Here is a 13,454-nt window from a genome sequence, read left to right on the forward strand (position 1 = left end):
CCTTCATATTCTCCGGAAAGTTCTTGGTGGGTTCCACTAGGCAGTGTTTCCTGGGAGAAGTCCCATTCGCTGTCTGGGCTGCGTGTAGAGGGGGCGAGGGCCCTGAGCTGATGATGAGCTTGACCAGCCTGACTGTGCCAGGATCACCCGAACCCTCTCTGCTGCATTTTCATTCTAATCTGTAAAAAATAATAATAATGATAATAGTAAATAATAATAATAATAATAATATTGGGTATTTGTAACTGCACCTGTATCCGTGCATTCGATGCTCGCTCAAGGCGCTACAAAGAAAGGTGAAATGTATATTTAACATATATATTACGTTACTAATAGTTAGAATTAAAAAAGGAAGAAAGATCTAAGAGAAGGCTATGGAGAAATAATGGGTTTTCAGAAGGGACTTGATAGAGTTCAGTGATTCGGCACATTTGATGTCAGCAGGCAGTGAATTCCAAACCAATGCAGCAGCGTAGGTAAAGGTCCTCTGACCATAGGAGACAAGTTTGACTTTGGGGACTGTAAGTAAATGCTGATTAAATAACGATCTCGAATGTAAGCATAAAGTCCTAGTTGACAGGAAAACGCACGTCTAATTTATGAGGGATATAATAGTAGGATTAATGGCATAAAACATGTACGATCTTTGTACAAAGTCACCTTACATATGTTTACATAATCAGTAACGTCTTCCTTTAAGGAGGCGTTGGGGTATCACAGTGATTAAAGCGTTAGCTCATCACGCCGAAGACTCAGGTTCGAATTCTCACATGGGTAGAGTGTGGGAAGCCCAATTCTGGTGTTACCCGCCGTGAGTGAGTGAGTTTAGCTTTACGCCGCAATATTCCAGTTGATTGGCGGCGGTCTGTAAATAATCGAGATCGAGTCGGGACCAGACAATCCAGTGATCAACAACATGAGCATCGATCTGCGCAATTGGGACCCGATGACATGTGTCAACCAACTCAGCGAGCCTGACCACTCGATCCCGTTAGTCGACTCTTACGAACAAGCATAGTCACCTTTTATGGCAAGCTTGGGTTGCTAAAGGCCTGTTCTACCCCGGGACCTTCACGGGTCTACCCGCCGTTAACTTGCTTTGAATATTGGTAAAAGCGTCGTAAAACCACCCTCGACCAATGATAAGATGATTTTCTTCACAATATATCTAGGTGTCGTAATGACAACTTGTTTTTATTTGTGAAAGAAATATATTATTAGGTCAAAGTTTCTCTAGGTTAAACATTAATCATTTCACCTTTGAACTTACATCACCGTGAAGTAGTTCCCTTCATAAACTTCAACTCGTTTATTGTGCGCACACTGACTAAATCTGAAAATGCAGTCTAATTAAACTTAGCTCCAGTGTTATTCTTTACACTCCTACACTGGGTCTATCAAAACCTAGTAGGAGGTCACGTCAGGTAACCTTTGACCAATGACCGTCCAATCAATTGCGAGACGGCTAAACGGATTTAACCAATCAGACAACGGCTACTGTTTAGGGTTTGGATGGGATTATAAAATACACTGGTCATTGACAATGATCTCTCAATAAACGATAATCCGCATATAGCGTTGATATTTGACGTGCAGTATATACGTTTTTTTGTTTTCTGTTGACATGGTTACCATTAGCTAATACTTCCGCAAGCTGACATCCTTGAATATTGCCAAAAAACGCTATTTTCAGCGATTGTGCTCCATATGCATCACCCGGACGCGATCGTAGGGAAAAAAACACTCGGAATCGTTCGGGTACAAACCTTTGCGTGGGTAAAATTTCAAAAGGTATGTGCGAATGTCCACTTGCGCGATTATGTAAACTGTGCTCTGATTGGTCAATCTCAAACGTTACCTGACGCGACCTCCTACAAGGTTTTGTAAGACCCAGTGTAGGAATGCCACTGTGGTTAAGTTGACCTAGACTATCTGACAATGATGAATAAATCACAGTGGTACAGTTGAATTGGATGTAATTATCACGAAGCTAAAATCTAGTTATCAGAAATGGGGTCCGCCAGCGAAGCGTCATTGTCAGTAAATCTTCCTCCTTCAAATTATCTTTTGGGGTTGACTCGATGCGCTTGATCTGACCATGACACAACGATGTTTGAATCTATATTATTACAAACCTACATTTGAAACAATCCACATCAAATAGTCTAATAAACACCACAAATGGAAAGTTAAAGCTGACAGCGATTCAGACTTAGTGCATATTATTTAGTTATGATCCATAAAATCCACTGATTGTTATCTCACCATGATGTTGTAAATCAATACAATTTGCATGCTAACAGCCTATTTGCATCAGAAGAAGATTATTTATAACAGCTGTCATTCAGTACGATTGTAGGCAACTAGCCTTTTATATGCAAACTAATGTCACTAACAGTCTGAACTCAACACATCTGTTACACAGAGCACTACAAGAGTGAGTGAGTGAGTTTAGTTTTACTCTGCACTCAGCAATGCTCCAGTTATGTGCGGTCTGTAAATAGTCTCATGTGTGATTATTGTATGACGATACAGCATCACAGTCACAGGTAATAACCAACTATGAAACGCAGCAAATTTCTTTACCTCTGTTATTGAGATCAATTTTGTCAATTATCAATTTTAACAATGGCACTTCCCGTCGTACCTTGTATGAAAAGAACTGAAATAATTAAGTAAAGGACCAGATGTTGTGATTGCTATTCGTGGCATTGGTTGCTTAAGACCTACTCTACACCAGATTTTCACTGGTCGTCACAGGTGATGAGGATCGGTCTGCTGAAGAATGTGGAATATATAGTTATTTTAGTGTAGAAGCAACGTACAAGGGAAGTCTACCTGCAAGCGTTACGACTTTAAATACGCTTATACGCTTGGAGCTTACACTAAGCTGTATAATCCTGGATTTAAAGCAGTAAGTCATTGAAATTAGTAATTAGTGTTCTACATTTGTACCGTTCAGTGTTCAATCTTTTCGGGTGGGGGCTGATTAATTCGGAATATACCATACTATTTTGGTTCGGACACACGAGGATGCATTTGTTTAATTGCAATGTGTCTTTGATTAAATTTTAGTTATTATAGGTCGCAACAGTTTCAAGCGATCTGTGTGAACTCAAAACTTGAACTTAAGCTGCGAATGTTCAACAGTTGAGAGTGGGCTGGGGGAGTTGTCTCCCCTTTGTTTGTTTAATTTTTGGTTTGGTGAAAGATTTCAGAGTTTCAGTAGTGACATGACTGTTGCTAGAAAAACCTACATAGGTATACAAGGAATGCTTTCAGAGTTGCCGGGAGAGACTGGTTGGGATCGATGCTCTTCTATCTGTCTAACATAGATCTTTCAAGTCGCCTCGTCCACACTGAACTTTCAACAGCTGTCAAGAATCCATCGGTGTATCAGTTTACTTGAAATATCAAGACTTTTGCGAGAAAATATGTTAGATTTGTGGTCCAGTATTTTAGATTTGTGATTCAAATATGACGTATTAGAAATCTGTTCTGTAATTCAAGGTAACCTTGATTATTTGGTAATATTAAGCTGAATATTATAGACTTGTTAGTGTCTAACCTACAGCAATACCAATATCCTCAAAGGACCCGTATTTACTGCATAGTGTAATCGTACTTTCTTACCCTTTGGGGGTTCTAGTACAATATGAAAATCTCATCTGATGTCATCCCCGCTGCGAGATCCGTGAAGGTCCCGGGGTAGGGTAGGCCTTCAGCAACCCATGCTTGCCACAAAAGGCGACTATGCTTGTCGTAAGAGGCGACTGACGGGATCGAGTGACTTGGGCTTGCACTCTTGCTGACTTGGTTGACACATGTCATCGGTTCCCAAATGCGCCGATTGATGCTCATGTTGTTGATCACTGGATTGTCTGGTCCAGACTCGATTATTTACAGACCGCCGCCATATAGCTGGAATATTTCTGAGTGCAGCGTAAAACTAAACTCACTCACTCAGTCACCCCCGCTTCGACATTGCTTGAATATTTCTTTAACCATACTTATTAATTATGGTTATTTTACTGAACAAAGGAGATTCAAAACAAAACGTAGACATACGTATACTTCACATCCGGTATAGCAATAAGAACGGAATTGTCGACTATAACTGCATTGGTTATTACTGAATACATTTGCTGAAATTCAGTCACGACTTTTCACGAGGTTATGCTATTTGTTGACTCAGAACATACACGTGGGTGCAATCATGCCAGTTGTCAAAATATTGTGCTTCATGTCAGCGACCTGGGACGGTAGGGTAGCCGTGTGGTTAAAGCTTTCGCTCGTTATGCTGAAAGCATGGGTTCGATTCCCCATACGGGTACAATGTGTGAAGCCCATTTCTGGTGTGATATTGCTAGAAGCGGCGTTAAGTCCTACTCGCTCATTTCACTGACCGCAAATATAATGAATCTCATGCGCGAGGTGCTCACAATAAACTCACAATAAACTCGACGCAAATATTTGAACAGCATCAGCCTCTTGATTGTGTGGTGGTCAAGACTTGATTGTGTGGCCAAGACTTGATTGTGTGGTCAAGACTTGACTGTGTGGCCAAGACTTGACTGTATGGTCAAGACTTGACTGTGTGGCCAAGACTTGACTGTGTGGTCAAGAGCTGTTGTAGAGCTGTTGACAAATGTACAAACCACGTATGGGACTGAGATTCGGTGCCGGTGCTGACAACTTGCCGGATTGCACACATACCGGTTTTTGTCTATATTTCGCCTACAACTACAACACCTACAATAATCGCGGGGGTCGTTCAAACGTTTAACTGATATACAGTTTACGCCACACTAAGGCTCTCTGCTACAGACGTCTTTATTGCACAAAATACTGATTATTACTGACAGCCGTTAAGATACGCCTCCATGTGCTGAACCAGGACCACGTTTACTGTGTAAACCAGTTTCCGGCGGTTGAAGCCCCAGACAACCAGCTCAGCATCCTCTGGTTTCATCGGCACAAAATACATCATCTGCAAACATGAAACAACAATGGTGAATGTGTCTTAATTACATAGATGAGGACAAACTTTATAGATTAAGAACCTTTTTTTCCAGGTGAAGCTTTTAGATGCAGATTCTTGTATCGTTGTCAAGCAGGTATACAAGAATATGTGTCGAAACGTTGCTTCACCTGAATAAAGAAGTCGTTCATCCATTAAGTTGTCCTGAGTCACCAGTTTCAGGACAAACTGAAAAGAAGCTTCAAGATATCTTCGTGTTAGTATGGACATGATTCATAACTTCATTATTCATGAGTTCATTCATATGTCACTACTTAAATACTGGACAGGCTAGCCATTCTCGAAACGTTCGTAACCCTACGAATTTCTTAACACATAGACTACGATTAAAGTTAAGAATTCTTAGGGATACGAACGTTTTGAGAATAAGGACTCTTGTTTGCCGTACGAGGTGTTTTTAGTATCTATAGGCAATCAGCCTCGGAATAAATCCGTGAGTGTTGCTGCTTTTTATCGTCTGGATTTATATCATGTATCGGTTTATAAATGCTCGATCATGGACAAGGAGCTCGAGACCTTGTAGCAGAAGGCAGCTATCAACAACCTAGGCAGAGTTTTATCGAGTCCATCCTCAGCCTCAGAGCAAATCCATGAGTATTGCTTTTTATCGTCTTTCTTATATCATGTTCCGGTTTGTAAATAAATAATCTCAACAATGAGATGTTGTAACAGAAGGCAGTAATCAACTATCTAGGCAGATGTTTTATCGAGACTACAATTTACCTGAATAGGAAACCCTCCGAGAACTCTGTACATGAGAGTCTGGTGATTGGCCAGTCTGAACTTGAGGCTGTCCTCCAGATTGTCTCGTAGTTCCTGTTTGTATTCCTCACTGTTTAGACCTGATATACACAAATACACACGAGGTTCAAATAATATTAGTTCTACAATTACGTTAGAGAGTGAAGGGTTGTTTTTGAAAAGAAATGCACCATGGCATAATAATTCCAGTAGACACGTTTTTCATCGGTGAAACGCAACATCACAGCCTTACAAGGTGCAACTCAAAACAGGTTTTACCTTCCATTCTGAAAACCGCATCCCATAGGTAGATGTAGTCTCCAGTTAGTTCAGTTGCAGGCGGGGCACTTGAAATAAGGGTCTTGTTCACATCGAGAAGCGCTGCAAGTTTTTCACCCAGTAACAGAGATTTCACAGTGATGTCCAGATTAGCCGCCAACAACTTCTCTTCCAGAGGACGCACATTGCAGAGTCTGGGTATATTCAGAACTGAAAAGTAGGTATAGTGACAGAGTTTAGTTTTACGCTGCATTTAGAAATATTCTAGCAATATCGCGTCAGGGGACATCAGAAATGGGCTTTAGACACTGTACCTATGTTTCTGATGGAACCAAGGAACGTAGTTATAAATCCTACGGAGAGACTCCGAGTCGTGTAACTATGGTTACTCTTAAACAGCAGACAGAGAAATTATGGGATCATGAAATTTCTTTTGTAGCTCCTCAACGGAAATATGCAATTAAAAAGTAGGGTATATTGGATTATCATTGTGATAAAATGCAAATGACGCTGCCAAAGAGAAAACAGATGATAAAAGAGAAAACAGGGGAAAATGTGACAATGCACTCTGCATGGATACATGTATATTGGTTTGTCTCAAATACATTGGCTATTGGCTTTTTTGGCAAAATGGAACACCCCTGCGTTTTGTAATGGTATATATTATTTCATTTACGACCCATTTATTTTATTGCACGTTGTATAATTTACATGTGTCGACAAATAGTTGTGTTGATTGGTCGATTGTCCGATACCCCATGTTGCGTGAATATTCGTCCATTCAAAATACAGTTGTAGTGAATGAGTTTAGTTTTAGTTCAGCAATATTCCAGCCATATGGCGGCGATCTGTAAATAATGTAGTCTGGACCAAACAATCCAGTGATCAACAGCACGAACATGGATCTAGGCAACTGGGATACGACGACCTGTGTCAGCGAGCCTGACCATCCGATCCCGTTCGTTGCCTATGACGTTAGGCATAGGTAACTGAAGGCCAAAATTCAGGATCTATGAAACGCCATACCCAAATAACAACTTCAAATTGTCACAACGCTATGCAAACCCTATCGTGACAAGAAACGTTTTTGTCACGTTGTGAGGAGTCGAAAGCATAACGCTTTTTAACGTCAGTGTGCTACGTTGTCATGCCGTTGTGACATAACCTAATATAATGACGTAATGCTCATGTTGTGACAACGTTGTGTGTCACCTTGGCGATCACAAACATCAGCGCCTTCCTACGTGCTAAAGAATCTCTGCTGGAAGTAAAGAAGAAACCTCATGACAAATCAGTGAGTGAGTATAATTTACGCCGCTTTTAGCAATATTCCCGCAATATCACGGTGGGGGACACTAGAAATACGCTTCACACGTTGTACCCATGTGAGGAATCGAACCCGGGTCTTCAGCGTGGCGGGACAACGCTTTAACCACAAGCCTACCCACCGACCCCGTGACAAATCAACGGAAGCAGTTCTAACACAGACTTTCAAGTGTGTACTTACTTGCTAATACTCTTGGTGCACCAGCCACCTGTGGAAAGACACACAAGTACACATTACTCTGTACATTGTATCCCTTAATCATATTCGGTTTTCGCTGCACTTCATTCAACAATGTATAACCCATATAATTATTATTTGAATACTTTTGAACCCCAGCAGTATGTTTTCAGCAAAGGCATCAAACTGGACCGAACCTTGAAGATGAAATCAACACTGGCTGTTTCTTTCAAGAGGCTATTTATAGTGGCCATTTTGGTTTCTACATCATCGGCACCTGTTGGTTCAACGATGTCAAGAAGGATACGAGAGTCCTCTTGGCATCTTGCGAGGCCCAACGTGAGAATGACTACTAGGATGGCAAGCGTAGGATGTTCCATCGTTGTATGTTAATCTGGAACAAACTCCCTATTGATTCATCGCAGCTGGGTTTTCCATATATATATATATATAGGTACAGCGATAGAAAGGATCATTTACGAAATGGGGTGGTACGCTACGTAATCCACAAGTTCAGATCCTATATCTAAGGGATCACATGATCAGGCGCCCATGAAACTAGGAATGATGACATATTGGCATCAGCTGATTGGTAAACGTTCTGTGATCATAAAGCGTTATGGTGCGTGTACAATTGACAGTGATGAAAATATGCATGAAAATTGAAAAAATTAAATATGATATTTAAAATGGGGATTATGTCGATAAGATAGCAAGCGTAAGATGTTTCATTGCTGTATGTAAAGCTTCAACACTTCATGAAGTGATATCTATAGATTTAGCACAACTCCAAAAGATACCTTGCAAAAAAATGTAAAACTGAAAGATAGTCGCCAATGGTCTCGTTAAAAAGTGAAACGATTTTGTCATACTGGTTATGTCTTTTTATCGCCCGCGAAAAGATCACTTTAGTATAGCAGTGCTACATACAACTTCCTTGTGTCCCCCAAAATATAAATTTTGAGCAGAGGTAATCATTCTCGCCATTGAGTTTCTCACATTCTCCTCATTTTTATTTTCATTTTTAGCATATATTTATAACAAAAACTGCACGCTGAATTTTGCCAGATACTCTGTCAGAAACTGATTAGAATGTGGTGGCATTCTGAAATTTGGGAACGCCAGAATAACATTGTGACGTCTTAACGTCTTGACGTTTTGTTCAGAAAAAATGCTCATTTCGAATCAGAGCTTAGTATTCGAATTTTTACCATGAAATCGTGTCTACTATTGCAAACTAGAATATGTGTTTGTTGAGGTGCTGTGTGGTCAATGAGGCTTACGGTCGCATTCAAAATGAATCCTTGTCATTAAGCAGGAGATCCATTTCTTCAAAATATCTAAATAAATATTGATACGTGGTAGCGATAATCATTTGCAGTATCCTTAAACATATTTGGGATAGTCATAATCAATAGCGTATATAGACCACACATCTGCTGACCTGAAATTATACTAGTACAGAGGAAGCTGTCTAAACTCAGCAGGACTGAAGGAATAATCCAGTTTAGACAACGTGCCAGATTGGAGAGCTGACGATAAATGTACAAGTCACAAATGGGACTGAGATTTTATGCCAGTGTTGACAACTTGCCGAAAACGACAGATGCCGGTTTTGACAGCTTCCACCGTATTCCTTTATTAGACTCACATACAACACTCACTAACTTAGAAAAACAACTGCAAACCTTATGCAGTTGAACTGCAGGAGGATCATGCATCATGTTGTTGAAAAGCCCCTGGAAATGTGCATGTGAACAGTTGTGTAATTTTCACTGATGTATATCATTTTACCGACAGTTATTCTTTCAACATTACGAATTTGTTTCACAATACACCAGTTCATGTGTAAGCAGTACCTTTAGACAGTATGGATTATTTTGCAAAATGTAGCGTAGAACAAAAAAGTGAATGCAACATAATGACACAGAATAATAGTTTAGTACAGGTTTAGTGCATGTCGAGGCCAGGAGGCTTTGAGTACAGTTTACATTTTGTGGCAATATCAAAACTAGTAAGTCTAAATGTTTGATGGGAAGTATATATCACCACCATCACCATGCCTCGTTTTATCGAAGCGGATCTCCTAACAAAACCACTAAACATTTCGTTAAAATCATACGCTCTGTACGATAGATTTGCACATACACAGCTGTATATTTACCAATATAATTGAACTGATTGATAAACGCGAACGTAAATGTCACAGTGTCTGATATTAAAACATTTAAACTGATAGCTACAGTGTCGCAAATTCGCTTTTTTTTGCACACAAAACAACAACAGTTTTTGTTGTCTGTGTCTTTGGCTGGACATTGTTGGCACGTTAATAACGAAGCATAATACTTTATTTTATTTATTTTATTAATAATTATTAGAGTTCGTATTTATTGAACATACCTTAATGGATGGATGAATAAATGAATCGCCTGTTTTATTTGAGTGTTTGCATCTTAAACCAGATTAAACCTAATTTTGATATGAATGTATTAGATAAAAACATAAATTTAAATTTAAAATTTATAGTTTTACAACTAAAGGCTGTTTTTGAAAATGCTAGGTAATAGAGAAAGACGTGCTATATCATGATAAGAAGGACACTGTAAAAGGAACTGCCCTTCCATCTGGACACGCGATTCGGATCAGCATTACAAATACATAATCCAGTCGTGCGTCAAGGGTACTGAATATATTTCTTCTACATTTTATACATCCACATCAGGACGGGGCAATTTTGAAACGCTTGAAACGCGGGTGACTGAGATAGGGTTCCGTTTGTTAGTCTTAAAAGTCATCTATGTTCTTAAGTTTGGCATTGTAGCTTTTCCAGCCAACATTTCTCGTCGATTTTCTTAAGGCGTGTAATGATCGTACGGATTAGCGAGCTTTTACTTCTGTCGGTGCTGCTTAAAGTCCCCTAATTTCAAATTCAAATATGAAAAAAACCCTAAACCCTTTGCACACAAAGATACAACAGTTTTGTTATCTGTATCGTTGGGTTGTAATTGTTCGAAAATAAATAGCGAACCATACGACTTTATTGGCGACAGCTTCGTATTTATTGAATGTATCCTAATTGTCTCACGATCACGAACTGAGATCGACTGGATTACGTGCGATCACCCGACGAAGAGTTAATCAAGCTATAGACTCTGGCAATCAACAAATCAGTTTACATCCCGTCCGTATGTTTATTATTTTATACTCTATGTCTGTTGCTGAGTGCGGCGTAAAACTAAACTCACTCACAAGTTACATGAAGTGTTCCTCTGCTGCTCGTCACTACATACATCTCATCACCTTGTTGTAGCCAGTTTTAGCTTGACAGCAGTGAAAGAATGTACCTCGAAATGTCGCTCTTTGCGATTAACAAGACCTCGTTGTATGCTTCATGATATCTAAAGATCGGCTTACAATATCAGTTAACATTTCATGATATATTAAGATGACATGCATCTTATAAATTTCATGAATTTGTATAATTTTAACCATCATCAGCTATTCGCTGTTACTATTTGAAAACCATCAAAGACTCTGTAAATATCAGTGATTAAAGTTATGTCTTCTCATAAAGATCAATATCCTTAAAAATGATAAAATATTGGGTAAAAACATGTGTAAAAGGTTGTTTTAAAGTAGAAACAATAAAATATATTTGTTTCATCGATAATAATAATTCATTTATATAACGCCCAGTGTCCATCTCACTAATTGCTGACTGGATGGTGTGATCAGAAGCTGTAATCAGAGTATCCATACAGTATGCATGTTTCATGGTAAAATGACTTTACCATGATCTAGTGTATCTGACGTACCTTGTTCGTGGTTTGTGTATCCAATTTTGATTGCCAGCAGTGATTAACATATTGACTTGTAACAGGCTTACAGTCAGTATACGGGATCTCAGTGCATGATGCGGCTTGTTCAAGATTAGGTTAAACTACTGCACCCACATGCTGCCATGACAGTATTACCTGGATGTGTTGCAGTGGTTTAGAGTAGTGGTTAGAGCGTTCGCTCGTCACGCCGAAGGCATGTGTTCGATTCCCCACATGGGTAAAATGTGTAAAACCCACTTCTGGTGTCCCCCCACTGTGATATTGGTGTAATATTGCTAAAGTCGGCATAAGACTATACTCACTCATTCACTTACTACCTGAATGTTACCAAATCAGAACAAGCTGCATGTTTGCTACAAGACATACACTTGCCTTTGCGGTAGTAAGTCGGAGAAGGTGGGCGCCTGGCTAAAGCGAGGTTGAGAGGTCGACATCGAGCCCACCTATGGCCGGGTTTAGAAACCTTGGAGTCGGCTTTGCGTGCAGACTCTTTCACTGTTGTCACAACCCTTAGTGTACAGTCCACAGCCCTGTTCAGTTAAAAGATCTCACGAATCCGTTGGTATATGATCAGATGGTGGCCACATGAACAAGTGCAAACACTTAGTTGCGGCTACGGCAATGTGAAGTGAACTTGGACAGTACTGTGACAATGTGTCCCAGTCCACCCAGCTGTGAATTGGGTACCTGGTTAGGATGAGAGAGTTACAGTAAAAAGAGCTGTATACTCCCCAGGGAGTTGAAAAAGATAATGCGATGTGATGATGGGATTGAAATATGTGCACTGCATAAATATCCTGTAATAATAATCAGTACTAACTGATCAAGAATTCATGGAGAACAACTTCCACTTAATGAGTGCTGGGTAACGCTACGGAGTCTGGAACCGTGTCCCTTCTGTCCAATACACTGCCACCCTGAGTTCACCCAGACGGGTGGTAGAATTGGCCCTTTTCTATTAATCAGCTGACCAAGCCATGCATGGTAAATATTGTTGCCCTCATGTAATATTTGAGAAACATATTTGCAATTTTGACGTTTTTGAATGAATGGTCTAATTATATGAAATAAATACATTGTCTAGAGTCACATGCCAGAAGTCGGTGGCTGATGTGCCCACCTCGGAGCGTGAGCGAGGACAGTGTCCAGTAACATCGGATCTCCAGTATGCAAACCCCAGGGCATGGCTTGACCAGCTGATTAATAGAACCGGGCCAATTCTGCCACCCGTCAGTGTGAACTCAGGAATGCTGAACCATTTTTCTTACATTATGAATAGCCGGTTATCTGATTTATATGAAATCCTAGAAAGGCCATTGTCACTTTGTCGCACTGTGGCCTTGTCGTCCTCTCAAAAACAAGTAAGATGAGGCAAAATTAACCAAAGCGTGACAATGCGACAGTGCCACTACGCGACATCTTGGCCATTTCTCGCATTGTCGCTGTGTCTTAAAGTCGCGTTAAGAAAATATATTTCTGTTTATTCAAAGTGCCACACGTGACATAGTGGCAATTTTCAAGGTCAAAATATGTCGCGTTGTCGCATTATCGCCTCGTCTAAGATATGTAAAAAATACCTAATAATGCGCGATAACTCGACAATGCGACAACGCGACATAGTGAATATGTGATGTCTCGATGTCGCCCTTTTCGATTACCGATGCGCATGTTTTGAAAGCCAGTAAGTGTACGCATGCGATGGAAAACGCATGTACTTAATACATATCTTTCATTGTTACTTTGAAATCATTTCATACGTTGTAAATGTCGGTGTATTTAGCCAGTCAAACGAGTTTTACCAGCAAGACACACATCAATCACTGACCCTGTCATTTAAGGTGGGGCAATAAACTGTGCAGAGCTGCGTCTCTTAGCGACCCCAGAAATATATGATTGGAGGTTCGAATCCTAGCACCATACACATTCATCACATTTCTGATGTCAAGGTGACAGTTAGTGAAAAGCGGAAATATTGTTCCAGGCGGCGTTAAATTCAGACCACATGGGTATAAACATTAGGTGAAGTCCCTTTGAGAAGGTTTCATGGGAC

At 40.1% G+C, this 13,454-nt stretch overlaps 1 protein-coding gene across 1 annotated transcript; it reads right to left on the bottom strand.

Moving 5' to 3' along the window:
- Window positions 1–4,809: 4,809 nt before the first annotated feature.
- LOC137281389 (uncharacterized) lies at window positions 4,810–8,113 on the bottom strand. Its single transcript, XM_067812584.1, has 5 exons — window positions 7,763–8,113; window positions 7,569–7,596; window positions 6,062–6,271; window positions 5,765–5,883; window positions 4,810–4,990 (listed from the first exon to the last, which is right to left on the bottom strand). Exons 1-5 carry the CDS (start codon window positions 7,943–7,945, stop codon window positions 4,856–4,858), a joined length of 675 nt encoding a protein of 224 aa, XP_067668685.1. The 5' UTR covers window positions 7,946–8,113; the 3' UTR covers window positions 4,810–4,855.
- Window positions 8,114–13,454: the final 5,341 nt, after the last annotated feature.

The sequence above is a fragment of the Haliotis asinina genome, chromosome 4 (assembly GCF_037392515.1).
Source record: "Haliotis asinina isolate JCU_RB_2024 chromosome 4, JCU_Hal_asi_v2, whole genome shotgun sequence".
Lineage (NCBI taxonomy): Eukaryota > Metazoa > Mollusca > Gastropoda > Lepetellida > Haliotidae > Haliotis > Haliotis asinina.